Source organism: Hyperoodon ampullatus, assembly GCF_949752795.1.
Source record: "Hyperoodon ampullatus genome assembly, chromosome: 3".
In the NCBI taxonomy this organism is placed as follows: Eukaryota; Metazoa; Chordata; class Mammalia; order Artiodactyla; family Ziphiidae; genus Hyperoodon; species Hyperoodon ampullatus.
This window is the reverse complement of record NC_136916.1, coordinates 154,782,869-154,802,709: the sequence shown is the minus strand read 5'-3', so window position 1 is coordinate 154,802,709 and position 19,841 is coordinate 154,782,869. Positions and strand designations below refer to the sequence as shown.

The following is a 19,841-nucleotide window of genomic DNA, read 5'->3' as shown; positions in this document are numbered from 1 at the left end:
GATGAACAAAGTAGTATTAAAAATATGATTTTTACATTATTATATGTGTATGCTATTGCTGTCTGGTAGACGTTTTAGGGAAGTGGTAACATAAACTCTTAAGAGGAAAATATGGGCTTCTGGATGGTTCTGTCTCTGGTCTTATGTGTAAAATTATTTGCAGCACAGTTTTTGGAATGAATATTGAAGTTGAGAGGCCTAGCTTCTAGTCAACTTTGCCACTCATTATTGTGTAACTGTAGGCCAGTCACAACCTTTGTGAGTCTCCTAATATATAAAATGAAAATAATAATTATCCAACCTACTGTAAAGGGGTGGTAGAGTGTTAAATGAGGTAGTATCAATGAAAATGTTTAAAGATGCTAATGTGCCTTGGAAATACTGGTCATTAAACTTCGTTTTGTACATTACTATAAAATCTGCTATCAACACCTACTATGACAGAATACAAATGCAAGATATATTTGTTTCTACTTATATTCCATACAGTTTACTGTGCAAAAATATTTTATATGGGAAAGGAAGAAACAAAACGTAGAATTGATTGATAGAATAGAGATGGAGGAGATTGCTGTCTTTTTCCACTTCTTCTTTCTTAGTATTATTTTGTTTCCCTCCCCATTATTTTCCAGGCAAAGAGTGTATACAGCAGTTAGCTGAAAACGTCAGATATTTCAGGAGACGTCTGAAAAATATGGGCTTCATCATCTATGGAAATGAAGATTCTCCAGTGGTGCCTCTGATGCTCTACATGCCAGCCAAAATTGGGTACCTTTTTGCAGATTACAGATTGCCCTCTTATTAGACTTAAAGTTTACCATGATGTGAGACCAGGCTTATATATTTTGTTAGGTAAAATTGCCTTGGCCTCATTATGTTAATCTTTGTTTGCTAGATCTGCCATAGATTAAACAAGTGGATTCCAATTTGTAAAATATGTTAACTTGTTAGTCTTTCCTTAAACAAACATTTGAGTTTAATGCACTCTTCTGGGGGATTGAGATAGATCAGTGAACAAAACACAGAAAAATCCATGTCCTTGTGGAGTTTATGCTCTACTGGGGCAAGAGTCAGACAAACGTAATAAATAAGGAAATTATGTAATATGTCAGAAAGTGTTAAGGGCTATAGGAAAAAACAGAGCAGGATATGGGGTTTGAGAGTGCACTGTGGGTGGGCAGATTACAGTATTAGATGGGGTGGTCACCCTGGAGAGCCTCAGGGGTAAGGGAAGATGACATCTGAGCTTGAACTAGCTGAGCAGGTTAGCCACTTGGAGGAAGAAGCTTCTGTGCAAAGGCCACAATGCAGGAACATACTTAGCTGATGGAAGACTAGCAGGAGGTGAGTGGAGCTGAAGTGCAATGTCCAAGGGGGAACAGCGAGCCATGAGTTCAGATGTGGACTTTACACCAGCCTCTCTGGCTTGTGCAAGGCGTGTATAATGGAAATCTTTGCCCTGGAATAGCTTTCAATGTATTTGAGAAGTACAGATGTATACCGAAACCAAAATATATATGAAAAGCAGATATGAAGTGGACAAATCTAATTATTTGCAAAATAATTATGTGCAAAATTGCACCAGAGATATAAAATAAAGGAGTCAGACTTCCCTGGTGGTGCAGTGGTTAAGAATCTGCCTGCCAGTGCAGGACACGGGTTCGAGCCCTGGTCCAGGAATATCCCACATGCCACGGAGCAACTAAGCCCATGCGCCACAACTACTGAGCCTGTGCTCTAGAGCCCACGAGCCACAACTGCTGAGCCCGTGTGCCACAACTACAGAAGCCCACGTACTGAGCCCGCGCACCGCAACGAAGAGTAGCCCCCGCTTGCCGCAACTAGAGAGAGCCCGTGCGCAGCAACAAAGACCCAACACAGCCATAAAAAATTAATTAATTAATTAATTAATTAATTAATTTAAAAAATAAAATAAAGGAGTCATCTGCTTTTATAGGTTCAGTAAAAAAGGCACATCTTTTCAGATTTGTGAGTTTTGACTGGATTGTAAATATAAAATTGAGTAAGGATCATTTCTCAGGTTTAATGGAACTCATTAAAGGAGCAAATATTTTTATTCATCTTTGAATCCCCAGCGCCCACCACAGCCCCTGGCACTCAATAAATGTTGATTAAAGTGAATATAGGAGGGAAAATTAAATCAGGAACCTGGAAGTATGGTGATTCCAAAGTTAGTGAAGGGAGGATATTGGGAAAGGGTGCTCACTGAGGGAAAAAGAGGAGTTTAGTTTCCAGTAGGAAGTCATATGGGCAGTTGGCATTATTGCCTTCAGAGGAGATGGAGGAAATGAGGGCATCCTACACCAAAGCAGAGGTGTAGGATTTCCCTCATTCTTCTTTAAATGGAATTATCATCATAAATAAACTCAAAAAGTTACCTGTTCTGGAGGATTGACTTAGTCTAGAACCCTTTCTTTAGAGAGGACTGTGTCTAATTTATTCTATACAGGTGGAACTGATTATGTACATTATAATTAAGATTTAGAGAGAGTAAGGCAGAATTGGAATAAAGCACTAGACGGTTGGGGAGCATGTGCTAAAGATGCAGGACTTGGCCTGACACAAAGGAAATACATTGAAGAGGATGTACTGTTACTAGGAGTGGGGAAAGCTGGTGCTATTACTAACGTGAGTGGAATTTTTTATTCTCAAACAAATGCTTTAAACAGCTAAGGGAAAAGTCAAAAAAGAATAAGGTAGGTCAACAAGAGAAAAGGACAAAGAATAACATAATTTAGTAAATAACAAAATTTACATGAAAGTTAGAATTGTGTTAATTAGGCAAGATACAGATGTAGAGTAAGGTCACATGCCACGAGTTTGGCTTGGGATAGGGGGTTAAACAAGAACTGTGTGGTCTGGGTGGTCATCTGAAGGCTGGGATGAGCTGGCCTCACAAACACCAAAGGAAACCCTGAATTACAGAGGCAGCTCAACACTTAAGTCTATCCAAAAAATGCCTGGTCTGGAAGGCTAGTGCTTGGCCTTTCTGCCAGCAGAAAGATGTCCAGATCCTTTGCATCCTTAATCTTAAGAATTTTTTAAACTGCCAAGCCTAACATTTCAAGGACCAGGTTTTAAACTCAAGTTCATTTTGAAACCTCTGAACCACTGTTACATGTCAGTGACACCTTAAGGCTACAGTTGCAAATTACTTTAGGCAAGCCCTATTAAAAATTGGTCTGTGCCAACAATATTCTTTCACCTTTCTGAAGGAAACCATTTGGGAGAAAACCACGTTAGGACTGAATAAAAGAAGTCTTTGTAAACTGTCAATTTTAACTTTCATAGAAGTTAGAAGAAATTCCTAATAGAACTGTCTAGTGCCTGTATCACCCAAGAGTTTACATCATTCAGGCCTTTGTACTGTGTGCTTTATTATTCTTCCTGGTTTCTTTTCTTGTTTTCCCTCTGCAGCGCCTTTGGACGGGAGATGCTAAAGCGGAATATCGGTGTAGTTGTGGTAGGATTTCCTGCCACCCCAATCATTGAGTCCAGAGCCAGGTTTTGCCTGTCAGCAGCTCATACCAAAGAAATGCTTGATACTGTAAGTAGACATTTTCACTTTGATATAAATATACCTTATACTAAGAAGGCCTGTATATCAGATGAAATTAATCATCTGTTGGTCCTGATGTTCTTTGAGCACCTGAGGTATTTACTGGTGAAGTAGAGGAGGGAGTGCACAATGCTGCTTTAATACATTGCTATTTACAAAAAATTACAAAACTGTTAGCATCACCCACCAGACCCTGCATGATCAGGGCTCTAGGGAGTTTTCTGGCTTCATCTTGTTCCACTCTCTCTCATTATGATCTCTACAGCTCTACATTCTCTTTCTACTCTAGCTGTTTCTCCTCTGAGCTTTCTTGTGTGGTGTTCTGTCTGTGGCACTTTCTCTCTTTACCTTTCTCTCCCCTTTGCCTGGCTGACTGCTACTCATTCTTCACATCTCCACTTAAAAGAAACTTGCTCAAGGGTTTTCCCAAACCCTCTTGGCTAGATACTTCTGGAAATCCTAGGACTCTCCCCTAGGAAATTCTTTACACCTGTAATTATTTAATGGCAATCTTTACCATTAGATAAATCTTTAGGGGGGACTAAGTCTATTTTTCTCATTCTGTGTCCCCAGGACCTACCACAGTGCCAGGCACATAGTAGGAGCTCATAATTATTACTGAATGTAATCATTTATGGTCTCTTAATATGTTCTCATCTCTTGATATTCTCTTAATACGCTCTTATTTCACACCTGAGACTTCAGACTTTTTTTAAGCATTTTTTATTTAATTTTTCTTTTTTAGAATTTCTAGTGTATTTTTCCCTTTTGAATTTTTTCTTATCCTTCTGTTGGTTTATTTTGCTATTCTAACTTTTTGATTTGGATATGGATTTTCCAACGAACACCACGTCAGTGGAATCCCACATATTTTAGAAAAACACACCTTCATATCAATATCAATATTTCTAATGTTTTTCTTATTTCTCTCTGAATTAGGATTGGCTTTTTAATTTTTAAAAAATATTTATTTTATTTTTGGCCACGTCGGGTCTTAGTTGCGGCACGCGGGATCTTCGTTATGGCATGCGGGATCCTCCGCTGCAGTGCACAGGCTTCTCTCTAGTTGTGGCATCTGAGCTTAGTTGCTCTGCAGCATGTGGGATCTTAGTACCTGGACCAGGGATCGAAGCTGCGTCCATTATACTTTTAAATTCTAGTCCCTCTAATATGTATATTGGATAACATGATGACTTTAGATTGTACTTCCCTAATCACAAATGTTGTTGAACCTTTTTTTTTAATGTGCTCAGTTGCCATCTGTGTATCTTCTGTGATAAAGTATCTGTACAAGTTTATGTTCAAGTTTCATTGTTTATCTTTTATTTTCATATTATCAAGTTTTTAGAGGTCTTTTAGGCTATTATTCATATTCAGCATCATTTTTTGAAAAAAGGCTATCATTCCTCCATGTGTTTTCCTTAACAACTTTGTCAAAAATCAGTTGAATATATTGTGTAAATTCATTTCTGAAAAGTCTGTTCTCTTGCATTGATTTAGGTATCTACTCACCAGTATCTTGATTTTTTTTTAAATTTTTATTTTATATTGGAGTATAGTTGATTTACAATGTTGTGTTAGTTTCAAGTGTACAACAGTGATTCAGTTTATACATATACATATATCTATTCTTTTTCAGATTCTTTTCCCATATAGGTTATTACAGAGGAGTGAGTAGAGTTCCCTGAGCTATACAGTAGGTCCCTGTTATCTATTTTATATATAGTCGTGTGTATATGTTCATCCCAAACTCCTAATTTATCCCGCACCCCCACCTTTCCCCTTTGGTAATCATAAGTTCGTTCTCTAAGTCTGTGAGTCCATTCCTGTTTTGTAAATAAGTTCATTTGTATCATTTCTTTAGCTTCCACATATAAATGTTATCATATGATATTTCTCTTTCTCTGTCTGACTTCACTTAGTATGATAATCACTAGGTCCATCCATGTTGCTGCAAATGGCAGCATTTCATTCTTTTTTATGGCTGAGTGATGTTCCATTGTATATATTATTACCACATCTTCTTTATCCATTCCTCTGTTGATGGACATTTAGGTTGTTTCCATGTCTTGGCTATTGTAAATAGTGCTGCTAGGAACATAGGGGTGCATGCATCTTCTTTAATTTTAGTTTTGTCTGGATATATACCCAGGAGTGGGACTGCTGGATCATATGGTAGTTTTAGTTTTAGTTTTCTGAGGAGCCTCCATACCGTTTTCCACAGTGGCTGCACCAACTTACATTCCCACCAAGAGTGTAGGAGGGTTCTTTTCTCCACACCCTCTCTGGCATTTATTGTTTGTAAACTTTGTAGACTTTTTTTTTTTGAAGTGTGTGCAGTGGTGAAGAGTACCATGATGTCTAGTCAAGTCTGGCCCACTGTCTTTTTTTTTTTTTTTTAATTTATTTTTGGCTGCATTGGGTCTTCATTGATGCACCTGGGCTTTCTCTAGTTGCGGTGAGCAGGGGCTACTCTTCGTTGCAGTGCGTGGGCTTCTCGTTGCGGTGGCTTCTCTCATTGTGGAGCACAGGCTCTAGGTGCGTGGGCTTCAGTAGTTGTGGCTCGCAGGCTCTAGAGCACAGGCTCAGTAGTTGTGGCGCATGGGCTTAGTTGCTCTGTGGCATGTGGGATCTTCCCAGACCAGGGCTCGAACCTGTGTCCTTTGCATTGGCAGGTGGATTCTTAACCACTGCGCCACCAAGGAAGCCCCGTTAGTAGACTTTTTGATGATGGCCATTCTGACCGGTGTGAGGTGATACCTCACTGTAGTTTTGATTTGCTTTTCTCTAATAATTAGTGATGTTAAGCATCTTTTCATATGCTTTTTGGCCCTCTCTCTGTCTTCTTTGGGGAATTGTCTGTGTAGATCTTTGCCTATTTTTTGATTGGATTGTTTGTTTTTGTGATATTGAGCTGCACGAGCCATTCGTATATTTTGGAAATTAATCCCTTGTCAGTCGCATCACTTGCAAATATTTTCTCCCATTCTCTGGGCTCTTTGTTTATTTATTTATTTATTTGGCTGCGTTGGGTCTTCGTTGCTGCACATGGCCTTTCTCTACTTAGCGGCGAGCGGGGTCTACTCTTCATGGCGGTGCATGGGCTTCTCATTGCGGTGGCTTCTCTTGTTGCAGTGCATGGGCTCTAGGCATGCGGGCTTCAGTAGTTGTAGCGCATGGGCTCAGTAGTTGCAGTACGTGGGCTCTAGGTCACATGGGCTTCAGTAGTTGTGGCACATGGGCTTGGTAGTTGTGGCTCCCAGGTTCTAGAGTGTAGGCTCAGTAGTTGTGGCGCATGGGCTTAGTTGCTCTGCCACATGTGGGATCTCCCCAGACCAGAGGTCGAACCCATGTCCCCTGCATTTGCAAGTGGATTCTTAACCACTGTGCCACCAGGGAAGTCCTGTCTCTTTGTTTGATCATGGTTTCCTTTGCTGTGCAGAAGCTTTTAAGTTTAATTAGATCCCATTTGTTTATTTTTGTTTTTATTTTCAATACTCTAGGAGGTGGATCCAAAAAAATATTGCTGCAATTTATGTCAAAGAGTGTTCTGCCTATGTTTTCCTCTAAGAATTTTATAGTATCTGGCCTTACATTTAGGTCTTTAATCCATTTTGAGGGTTTTTTTGTATATGGTGTTAGAGAATGTTCTGATTTCATTCTTTTACATGTAACTATCCAGTTTTCCCAGCACCACTTATTGAAGAGATTGTCTTTTCTCCATTGTATATCCTTGCCTCCTTTGTCACAGATTAATTGACCATAGGTGCGTGGGTTTATTTCTGGGCTTTCTATCCTGTTCCGTTGATCTATAAGTCTGTCTTTGTGCCCATACCATGCTGTTTTGATTACTGTAGCTTTTATCGTGTAGTCTGAAGTCAGTATAGCCTGATTCCTCCAGGTCCATTTTTCTTTCTCAGGATTGCTTTGCCTATTCAGAGTCTTTTATGTCTCCATACAAATTTTAAGATTTTTTGTTCTAGATCTGCAAAAAATGCCCTTGGTGATTTGATAGGGATTGCATTGAATCTGTAGATTGCCTTGGGTAGTATAGTCATTTTGACAATATTGATTCTTCCAATCCAAGAACATGGTTTATCTTTCCATCTGTCTGTGTCATCTTTGATTTCTTTCATCAGCGTCACATAGTTTTCAGAGTACAGGTCTTCTGCCTCCGTAGGTAGGTTTATTCCTAGGTATTTTATTCTTTTTGATGTGACGGCAAATGGGATTGTTTCCTTAATTTCTCTTTCTGATCTTTTGGTGTTAGTGTATAGGAATGCAAGAGATTTCTGTGTATTAGTTTTGTATCCTGCAACTTACCAAATACATTGATGAGCTCTAGTAGTTTTCTGGTAACATCTTTAGGATTTTCTATGTATAGTATCATGTCATCTGCAAACAGTGACAGTTTTACTTCTTTTCCAATTTGTATTTCTTTTATTTCGTTTTCTTCTCTGGTTTCTGTGTCTAGGACTTCCAAAACTATGTTGAATAAAAGTGGCAAGAGTGGACATCATTGTCTTTTTACTGATCTTAGAGGAAATGCTTTCAACTTTTCACCATTGAGTATGGTGTTAGCTGTGGGTTTGTCATATATGGGCTTTACTATGTTGAGGTAGGTTCCCTTTTCCTTTGGCTGCACTGTGTGGCTCATGGGATCTCAGTTCCCCAACCAGGGATCAAGCCCAGGCCACTGCAGTGACAGCACTGAATCCTAACCACTAGGCCACCAGGCAACTCCCAGAAGTAGGTTCTCTCTATGCTCACTTTCTGGAGAGTTTTTATCATAAATGGGTGTTGGGGCCTCCCTGGTGGCGCAGTGGTTGAGAGTCCGCCTGCCGATGCAGGGGATACGGGTTCGTGCCCCGGTCTGGGAGGATCCCATATGCCGCGGAGTGGCTGGGCCCGTGAGCCATGGCTGCTGAGCCTGCGCATCCGGAGCCTGTGCTCCACAACGGGAGAGGCCACAACAGTGAGAGGCCCGCGTACCACAAAAAAAATAAAATAAAAATAAATAAATAAATAAATGGGTGTTGAATTTTGTCAAAATTCTGTATCTATTGAGATGATCATATAGTTTTTATTCTTCAATTTGTTAATGTGGTGTATCACACTGATTGACTTGCGGACATTGAAAAATTGTTGTATCCCTGGGATAAATCTCACTTGGTCATGGTATATGATCCTTTTAATGTATCATTGATTCAGTTTGCTAGTATTTTGTTGAGGATTTTTGCGACCATGTTCATCAGTGTTACTGGCCTGTAATGTTCTTCCATTGTGGTATTGTTGTGTAGTTTTGGTATCAGGGTGATAGTGGCCTTATAGAATGGGTTAGGGAGTGTTCCTTACTTTGCAGTTCTGGGGAATAGTTTCAGAAGGATAGGTGTTAACTCTTCTCTAAATGTTTGATAGAATTCACCTGCAAAGCCATCTGGTCTTGAACTTCTGTTTGTTGGGAGTTTTTATACACACACAGACACACACACACACACAAAGTATTTTTATTTATTTTTTGGCCACGCTGCATGGCATGTGAGATCCTAGTTCCCCGACCAGGGATCGAACCCACACCCCCTGCATTGGAAGTGCGGAGTCTCAACACTGGACCACCAGAGAAGTCCCTGTTGGGAGTTTTTTAACCACAGTTTCAATTTCAGTACTTGTGATTGGTCAGTTCATATTTTCTGTTTCTTCCTGAATCCGTCTTGGGAGATTGTACCTTTCCAGGAATTTGTCCATTTATTTTAGGTTGTCATTTTATTGGCATATAGTTGCTTGTAGCAGTCTCTTATGGTCCTTTGTATTTCTGTGGTGTGAGTTGTAACTTCTCCCTTTTCATTTCTAATTTTATTGATTTGCCTCCTCTCCCTTTCTTCTTGATGAGTCTGTCTAAAGGTTTATCAATTTTGTTTATCTTTTCAAAGAACCAGCTTTTAGTTTCATTGATCTTTTCTATTTTTTTGGTCTGTATTTCATTTATTTCTGCTCTGATCTTTATGATTTCTTCTACTAACTTAGGGTTTTGTTTGTTCTTTCTCTAGTTGCTTTAGGTGTTAGGTTAGGTTGTTTCTTTGGGATTTTTCTTATTTTCTGAGGTAAGCTTGTATTGCTATAAAGTTCCCTCTTAGAACTGCTTTTGCTGTGTCCCATAGGTTTTGGATCATCATGTTTTCATTTGTCTCTAAGTATTTTTTGATTTCCTCTTTGATTTCTTCAGTGATCCATTGCTTGTTTAGTAGCATATAGTTTAGCCTCCAATTTTTTTGTGTTTTTTACAGTTTTTTTTCTTGTAATTGACTTCTAATCTCATAGCATTGTGGTCGGAAAAGATACTTTGATTTCAGTTTTCTTAAATTTACTGAGGCTTGCTTTGTGGTCCAGCATGTGATCTATCCTGGAGAAATGTTCCATGTGCACCCTGAAAAGAATGTGTATTCTGCTGCTTTCAGGTGGAATGCTCTATAAATATCAATTAAGGCCATCAAATCCAGTGCATTTAAGGCCTGTGTTTCCTTATTGATTTTTTTGTCTGGATGATCTGTTCATTGATGTAAGTGGGGTGTTAAAGTTCCCCCACTATTATCTTGTTATTGTTGACTTCCCCTTTTATGGCTGTTAACATTTGCCTTATATACTGGGGTGCACCTATGTTGGGTGCATATATATTTCTAATTGTTATATCTTCTTTGATTGATCCCTTGATTATTATGTAGTGTCCTTCTTTGTCTCTTGTAACAGTCTTTATTTTAAAGTCTATTTTGTCTGATATGAGTATTGCTACTCCAGCTTTCTTTTGAATTCCATTTGTATGGAATACCTTTTTCCATCCCCTCACTTTCACTCTGTATACATCCCTAGATCTGAAGTGGGTCTCTTGTAGACAACATGTATACGAGTATTGTTTTTGTATCCATTCATCCAGTCTGTGTCTTTTGGTTGGAACATTTAATCCATTTACATTTAAGGTAATTATCTATATGTATGTTTTTATTACCATTATGTTAATTGTTTTGGATTTATTTTCATAGGTCTTTTTTCTTCCCTTCCTCTTCTGTTCTCTTGTTATTTGATGACTATCTTTAGTGTTGTGTTTGGATTCCTTTCTTTTTTGTTTGTGTGTACCTATTGTAGATTTTTGATTTGCAGTTACCATGAGGTTTTGATATAGCAGTCTGTCTATATGCAAGATTGTTTTAAGTTGCTGGTCTCAATTTCAAATGCATTTCCGATATCCTGCATTTGTACTCTCCTCACGATTGTTGGTTTTGATGTCGTATTTGTGTGTGGATGATTTCCTACCTTTACTGTATGTTTGCCTTTACCAGTGAGCTTTCCCATTTGTAATTTTCTTGTTTCTAATTGTGGCCTTTTCTTTTCAACCTAAAGAAGTTCCGTACGCAATTGTTGTAAACCTGGTTTGGTGGTGCTGAATTCTGTCACCTTTTGCTTGTCTGTAAAGCTTTTGATTTCTCCATCAAATCTGAATGAGAGCCTAGCTGTGTAGAGTATTCTTGGTTGTAGGTTTTTCCCTTTCATTACTTTAAATACATTGCGCCACTTCCTTCTACCCTGCAGAGTTTCTGGTGAAAAAATCAGCTTATAACCTTATGGAGATTCCCTTGTATGTTATTTGTTGCTTTTCCCTTGTTGCTTTTAATATTTTCTCTTTGCCTTTAATTTTTGTCAGTTTGATTAATACGTGTCTCAGCATGTTCCTCCTTGGTTTTATGCTGTATGGGACTCTGCACTTCCTGGAGTTGGGTGACTGTTTTTTCCCCGTGTTAGGGAAGTTTTTAGCTATTATCTCTTCACGTATTTTCTTAGGCCCTATCTCTCTCTCTTCTCCGTCTGGGATCCCTGTAATGCGAATGTTGGTGTGTTTAATGTTGTTCCAGAGGTCTCTGAAACTGTCCTTATTTCTTTTCATTCTTTTTTCTTTATTCTGTTCTGCTGCAGTGATTTCCACCATTCTGTCTTCCAGCTCACTTATCCATTCTTCTGCCTCATTTATTCTGTTATAGATTCCTCCTAGTGTATTTTTCGTTTCAGTTATTGTTTTGTTCAACTATGTTTGTTTGTTCTTTATATCTTCTAGCTCTTTGTAATACATTTCTTGTACCTTCTCAGTCTGTGCCTCCATTCTTTTTCAGGTAGATTGCCTATCTCCACTTGACTTAGTTGTTCTTCTGGGGTTTTTACCTTGTTCCTTCTGTGGAACATATTCCTCTGCCGTCTCATTTTGTCTAACTTTCTGTGTTTGCAGTCTCCATTCCACAGGCTGCAGGGTTGTAGTTCCTCTTCCTTCTGGTGTCGGCCCCCTGGTGGGTGAGGCTGGTCTAGAGGCTTGTGCAGGCCTCCTGGTGGGAGGGACTGGTGCCTGCCCACTGATGGGTAGAGCTGGGTCTTGTCCCTCTGGTGGACAGGGCCATGTCAAGGGGTGTGTTTAGAGGCGGCTGTGGGCTCAGGAAGACTTTAGGCAGCCTGTCTGCTGATGGTTGGGGCTGTGTTCTCGCTGTATTGGTTGTTTGGTCTGAGGCATCCCAGCACTGGACCCTACAGGCTGTTGGGTAGGGCCAGGTCTAGGTGTCAAAATGGCAGACTCCCAGAGAGCTCATGCCAATGAGTACTCCCCAGTACTTCCACCACCAGTGTCCTTCTCCCCAGAGTGCGCCACATCCGCCCCCCCACCTCCCCAAGCGACTCTCTGAGACCAGCATGTAGGTCTGGCCCTGGCTCCTATGTAGTCACTGCTTTTTCCCCTGGGTCCTGGTTCTCATGAGACCTTGTGTGTGCCTTCCAAGAGTGGAGTTTCTGTTTCCCTCAGTCATGTGGAGTTCCTGCAATCAAGCCCCACTGGCCTTCAAAGCCAGATGCGCTGGGGGCTCCTCCTTCCGATGCCGGACCCTCAGGCTGGGATGCCTGATGTGGGGCTCAGAACTCTCATTCCTGTGGGAGAACCTCTACCATGTAATTATTTTCCAGTTTGTGGGTCACCCACCCGGTGGGTATGGGATTTGATTATATAGTGAATGCACCCATCCTACCATCTCACTGTGGCCTTTTCTTTGTCTTTGGATGTAGAATATCTTTTTTAGCAGGTTCCAGTGTTTTTTGTCAATGATTGTTCAGCAGTCACTTGTGATTTTGGTGTTTTCGTGAGAGGGGGTGAACTCAAGTCCTTCTATTCCACCATCTTGTCTCCAACATCTTCAAGATTTCAGACTTTACATTACATAAGTATTACTTTCTGAGAGTTTATAGAGCTCTAGAACATATTTGCATAAAATTAGTTGATAGAAATATCAGAATATTAATTCATTGGAGAGCTGCTAATCTTAAAGAATATTATGAATGCATGTTTTTAGAAGTTTAATTGACATTTTAATTTTCTTAACTGCTAAAGATTTTGATTTTTCTTCCCTATTTCTTCATAGCAAAACTTCTACCAGTATGAGTATATTCTTAATCTTCTGACACTGAAATTGAATTCAGTTTATTGATACTGTATCTTTGTTTTCTTCTTTTTTATTTTGACTATACCTTTCGGATTTTTTCCAATAGATTTTCCCTTTACTCAAAAATCTTACTGGTGAATTTCTTCATTGATTATTTTTTAACCCAGCAATATCAACTTTTCTTCCACTCTACTTTATTTGGGTGTTTAGGAGTTTCAGCACACCTTTTAAAAAATATCTGTGTCATTAAATGCAATGGCTATAGTAATTCACTGTATTTTCTAACAGTTTTTACTCCTGATAACTGTACACATTCAAGAAATCATTTAGGGACTTCCCTGGTGGTCCAGCGGTGAAGACCCCACACTCCCAATGCAGGGGGCCCGGGTTCAATCCCTGGTCAGGGAACTAGATCCAGCATGCCACAACTAAGAGCCCACATGTTGCAGTGAAGGTCCTGCATGCCACAACTAAAGACCTGGCCCAGCCAAATAAATAAATAATTTTTTTAAAAAAGAGAAATAATTTAAATGTAACCAGTATATCTTGTTAGATTTTTGTTGCCAACAAACGTGTTTACCAGTTTAGAGTGCTAATATTTTTCTCATAAGATCCACTTGCAGGATTATTTGACTTTGCCTTCCAATTAGGTTTTTTTTAAGCATAAAGTGCATTTTTTGAAACCACAGATTTGTTGAAGTCATTTTTTCTTATGATTTTTTTATGGAAGTAAACGTGAACATTATGAGATAAAAATGAACTTTCATTTATTAATGGGCCCCATGACATGATTCTGTATATAGAAAATGCTATACAATTCACACACAAAAAACTAATCTGCTAGAGCTAATAAATATATTCAGCAAAATTGCAGAGTAAAAGACACAAAAATTAGTGTATTTCTATACACCGGCAATGAACACATGAAAAGGTAATTAATATTTCATTTACGAGAGCATTCAAAAGAATATACTAACTAGGAATAAATTTAACCAGGGGAAGTGAAAGACTTGCATATTGCTATGAAACATTGCTGAAAGAAATGAAAGAAGATTTAAATAAATGGAAAGATACCCTGTGTTCATGGGCTGGAAGATTTAATATTGTTAATATGGAGTACAGCAAGATCTGTAGATCCATTGCAATCCCTATCAAAATTACAATGGCTTTTTTTTTTTTTTTGCAGAAGTAGAAAAGCTGATCATCAAATTCATATGGAATTATAGGGGGCCCCAGATAGCCAAAACAATGTTGAAAAAGAAAATAGAAGTTGGGGGACTCAAATTTCCTGATTTTAAAACTTACATCAAAGCTACAGTAATTGGGGGGCTTCCCTGGTGGTGCAGCGGTTGAGAGTCCACCTGCCAATGCAGGGGACACGGGTTCGTGCCCCGGTCTGGGAAGATTCCACATGCCACGGAGCAGCTAGGCCCGTGAGCCATGGCCACTGAGCCTGCGCGTCCGGAGCCTGCGCTCCGCAACGGGAGAGGCCACAACAGTGAGAGGCCCGCGTACCGCAAAAAAAAAAAAAAAAAGCTACAGTAATTGAAACAGCAGAGTACTAGCATAAAGATAGACTTATAGACCAATGGAATAGAATTAAGAGTCAAGAAATAAACCCAAACATCTATGGCTAATTGATTTTCAACAAGGGGCTGAGACTAGTTAATGGGGAAAGTATAGTCTCTTCAACCAGTGGTTCTGGACAGCTGGATAACCACATGCAAACGAATGAATTTGTACCCTTACAACATGGATGAGCCTTGAAAACATTATGCTAAGTGAAAGAAGACACAGAAGACCACATTTATATGAAATGTCTGAAATAAACAAATTCATTGGGCCAGAAAATAGATTGCTGGTTGCTGGGAAAGGAGGAATGAGGATATGAGTATGGGGTTTATTTTTTGAGGTGATTATGCTTTAAAATTAGATAGTGATGAAAGTTGTACAACTCTGTGAATATACTCAGAAGCAGTGAATTGTAAACTTTTAAAAAGGTGAATTTTTTGGCATGTGAACTGTATCTCAATAAAGCTATTATTTTTTAAAAGAAGAAGAGCAAGCTTATTAGCTCAGGGATGCACAACTATCCTAGAATATTCTCTTATTCAAGGGCCATACTCAACCCTAAATTAACGTTTTTTCCCTAAGAACCCATCTTACCCTGTGATCTGGAGGTTCAGTGTAAGTGTAGACTATTTGTCAACAGTTGGTACTTGTAATGCTTCATTATTCCTAATCTAACCAGGTAACCCCACATCATGACCAGCAGTTTCTAGTTACAATTTTATCTCTTTTTTTTCTTTTTAATATTTATTTGGCTGCACCGAGTCTTTAGTTGCGGCACACAGCATCTTTGTTGCGGCATACGGGATGTTTAGTTGCAGCATGTGGGCTCTTTTAGGTGTGGCATGTGGGATCTAGTTCCCCGTCCAGGGATTGAACTTGGGCACCCTGCATTGGAAGCACAGAGTCTTAACCACTGGACTACCAGGGAAGTCGCATAATTTTACCTTTGATATAAATAAAACCCATTCATCTGAGATATTTGGTATGGTATCAGTCATAATCTTGTTATCTAGATCCCTTTGGGCTACTGTGGCTTTTTTTCTGTCTCTGTTCATTTTCTTTTTTAATTAATGAAAAATATCATGTTCTTCTGAATATCCTTTACTTTGTGATCTTAGTAAGTCATGTATTGTTTTAAATTAATAAATCCTGTATCAGAGGTCAGGGGAATAAACAGTTAATGGGTTTGCTCAGCTGAAATTCAATCTTAAATTGTTTCCATACGGAACTTTTAATTAAACCTCTTCTCAAAGGTACCACTGTTCTGATAGCATATTGAAGTCCAGCTCTTATTTGCTTTTTATAGTTTTCACATTTGGAGTGAAGAGTATTTTTTTCTTATGCTAGAATAAATAAGGAATACTATTTGTTGGTGTTTCTTTTTCCTCTCTACAAACACTGATTTTTTAAAAGTTAAATTTAGGAACAGGTATATGTGTCTATTTACTGATAATCAACTGATTCCCTTTTCTGAACTAGAAGATGTACATTTTCATATGGAATTACAACCATGAGAGTACACAGAAGATTTATATGATGTGATGGAAATTTGGAGAGTCACACTTAGGCAATAGGGCTTCTACTGCCCACATTACCCTTTCTTAGTCTAATGAGTTGGTGTCCTAGATAGAGCCATTGTCTCCAGAGCTGAGGCCTATTAGACCCACTAGGCAACATCCACATGTGCTTGGGGAGTGAATAACAGGGCTGGAGAGCTGCCATGATCTGAAAATGCATTCTGTGACCTGAGCCAGGTGCTTTTATTAGAAAGCCTTAGGATCTAGGATTCCAAAATTTTTGCTATCTTCCATGGATTTCTCTGAGAGGTATCAGGCTTGGAATTTCCTTGTCCTTCCATTAAATATTTTCTAAGAAATTCTGAAGACATATCCCTTTCTTATATTGTCATTCTCTATTCCGACTCTCTGTGTGCTGCTTTTTGGAAAGTTAACTGTGTGAACTATGATTTGTGTACTTTGCTGTATGTATGTATACTTCAACCAGGAGTTGGGTTTTGTTTGTTTGTTTTTAAGTACGTATAAGAAACCATACACAAGGCTTCCCTGGTGGCGCAGTGGTTGAGAGTCTGCCTGCCGATGCAGGGGGCGAGGGTTTGTGCCCCGGTCCGGGAGGATCCCACGTGCCGTGGAGCGGCTGGGCCCATGAGCCATGGCCCCTGAGCCTGCGCGTCCAGAGCCTGTGCTCCGCAGCGGGAGAGGCCACAGCGGGAGAGGCCGCAGCGGTGAAAGGCCCACGTACCGCAAAAAAAAAAAACCCAAAAAAACAAAAGAAACCATACGCAGATTACCAGGTAGGGCTAGTATTGCAATCAGGAAGAGACTTTTCATCACTTGCCTTAGTGTTTTAATTTTTGTAAGAAACATATTTGAAAAATAAAAGAGCAAGTTTTATAGAAAAGAAAGTTATACTGCGATAGAGTTTTGATGGAAAGACAAGCTGATCTCTCAATGGTAGGATCTGGGCGTTTAAAATCAAACCTGAGTTTAAATGCTGGCTCTGTTTCTTTCCTTGCTGGCTTCCACTTTTTCTTACTAAGTCTGCACAGCAGCCCACTTTGGGGACTCTCTTCATCTTGGATCTAGGAAGCATCCCAGTGCAGACTTCTCATCACTTTTTTGGTAGTGTGATAACAGAAAGAGCAAGTACTGGAGGGTAAAAGGAGAAATGACAAATTATAGCCAGCCTGGCAAATTCAGGATACATATTCCTTCTTCTTCCAAGCATGTCATATATTTTTTAAAAATATTGAAATGCTCTTTCTCTTTTTTAAAAATATTTATTTATTTATTATTTATTTATTTATGGTTGCGTTGGGTCTTTGTTGCTGCGCGTGGGCTTTCTCTAGTTGTGGCAGGCGGGGCCTACTCTTTGTTGCGGTGCGTGGGCTTCTCATTGTGGTGGCTTCCCTTGTTGTGGAGCACCAGCTCTAGGCATGCGGGCTTCAGTAGTTGTGTCTCACGAGCTCAGTACTTGTGGCTCTTGGGCTCTAGATCACAGGCTCAGTAGTTGTGGCACACGGGCTTAGTTGCTCCGCGGCATGTGGGATCTTCCCAGACCAGGGCTTGAACCTGTGTCCCCTGCATTGGCAGGTGGATTCTTAACCACTGTGTCACCAGGGAAGTCCAAGCATGTCCTATTTTGATGAATTATACCCTTTATTCTGCATCCCTGCTCTTCACAACCTGTTCTCCGTGTTCAGCCTGATGTCCTTGCTCAAAAAGCAGCTCTTTCCGTTGCTAGACTCTAGTCTGCTCAGAGTAAATGCACTGGACATGGTCCCACCACAGGATAATCTCGCCATGACTGTTTTTAGAAAAATAAAGCACCAAGTGTGTCTTCCTCCTCCTGGCTCTGACTAACCTCTGCTCTGTCTTGTATATTTTAGGCTTTAAAGGAGATAGATGAAGTTGGGGACCTATTGCACCTGAAGTATTCCCGTCATCGGTCAGTACCTCTATTGGACAGGCCCTTTGACGAGACTACATATGAAGAAACAGAAGACTGAGCCTTTTGGTGCTCCCCTAAAGGAACTCTCCCTCACCCAGGGGAGTGTGTGGCCTTTCCAGTCCAGTTGCAGGAACCACACTTCTTGTGCAAGAGATTTCCTCAACTACTGACGGTGGCCACCTCCACTCTAAATGATACTTTGTAAATAGTGAAAAACTGCTTCACATCCTTCCTTTGCTACATCACCTTTAAAAAAAGAGGTGACTCACTTTGCTTTTTTGTCCATTAAAAAAATGTTTTATTTTATAACTATTCTACTTGTGAAATCACACTGACCCTACCCTGTCTCTGGCTAACCACGCAGGCCATTTTCCTCTCCCAGCCGCCTCACAGACGTGGGCCCATCCAAAGCTCCTGCTGGCCCTGGCACTACAGCCTCGAGACTCACCTGGCCCTCCTTCCTGGGGAGCAAGTGCCTTCCACTTACTTCCAGTCCAGGTCTCAGAGGTTGCCAGCCTTGGAATCCTTGTTTAACCAGTCACGTAATCAACCAAAGCGTTTTAATGTGTCTTAAGTTTAGCCATTTAAGAAACGTAGTAAACACTAACATTGCTGAAATTCCCTGTCATTGTATATCCCTCCCTGGCCAGGAGCCTCCAAGGCTTGGTCTTACTCCATTTTGTTCTGGTCACCAGATGATATCTTCTTTCATCATCAAATGTTTCTTCGTAATGGTCACCATCTAAGGGCATGTCCAGTTTCTGGGTTCTTCCCAAGCTGGAATCTAACACTCCCACCCCCTGTTTAAATGGTTTTAAAAGCACCCACATCCCCTCTCTGGTCAGACCTCGGTGCCGAAGCCGACTCACACCGCACTCTTCTGTGTACAAAGCTGCTCCGCAGAGTGATACGCCCTCCTGCATGGGTGAGGGCAGGGGTGGTGGGGAAAGGGGTGATTGCTCCTTGTAGAATGTCTGTGGTTTCCTTCTGACTGCTTTCTACTTCTCAAAATTATGACAGCCTCTGCCTGGGTTTGGGTCCATATTAGGGTTTCAACTGATAAAGGAGAATGTTGGTAAATCTCCGCTCAGAAATCATTTGTCATGTTCCTAATTTAAGGATTAAAGTTTATTAACTTACCCTTTTTAGAAGATGACCCATTTAAATATCACTCTGAGTGATACTTCTCTTTTATTCTTGATGTCCTAATGCAGTTCTAACCCGGCATCTGGGGCTTTTAGGGGCTCCATCTCCTTCCATTACCCCTTATTTTTTCCCTGAGAAATTCTGAACACTTATTTTTTGTTAACCTGGGATCCTCTATTTTGACACTGTTTTCATACCAAGTAAGGGGATTGCTTTCAGCGAGCTTTATACTGCTTGACCAAAGAGCAAATCTGAAAATCACCATGTTAAAGTTCTTACTTTCTTCTGTTGACCAAAGCTTAAGTGAAGAGAACTTTTGACTTTTTTTATACCCAAGATCAACTTGTCTTTTAGTAGCCATCAAGTATTATAGGGGAAGGACTGGGAACAGAATGGAAAAACATTGTGTGAAAGTAGTTTTGTACATCTCTATTTTTGAAATCACTCCTTTTATTGGTAAAAATTTTCAGTCCAAATTCTCCTGGGCATCTTGTCATCAGCTGTGGTATTTTTGTGCAGATACATATAGTGGAGGATGTAAGCAATGCTATTGTTTGTGAAGTTTTGTTTTCATGTCTTAAGTTATCTTTGGTCACTCTCAGCATCTGAGAGCC

At 40.0% G+C, this 19,841-nt stretch overlaps 1 protein-coding gene across 1 annotated transcript in view; it reads left to right on the top strand.

The window, feature by feature from the left end:
* Positions 1–18,384, top strand: part of SPTLC2 (serine palmitoyltransferase long chain base subunit 2) — a 113,944-nt gene extending 95,560 nt beyond the window's left edge. Inside the window, exons 10-12 of the mRNA XM_079699265.1 lie at positions 633–768; positions 3,439–3,568; positions 18,020–18,384. Coding sequence (XP_079555391.1) covers positions 633–768; positions 3,439–3,568; positions 18,020–18,139 — 386 coding nt within the window. The 3' untranslated portion in view covers positions 18,140–18,384. The remainder of the gene's footprint in view (positions 1–632; positions 769–3,438; positions 3,569–18,019) is intronic.
* The last annotated feature ends 1,457 nt before the right edge of the window (positions 18,385–19,841 follow it).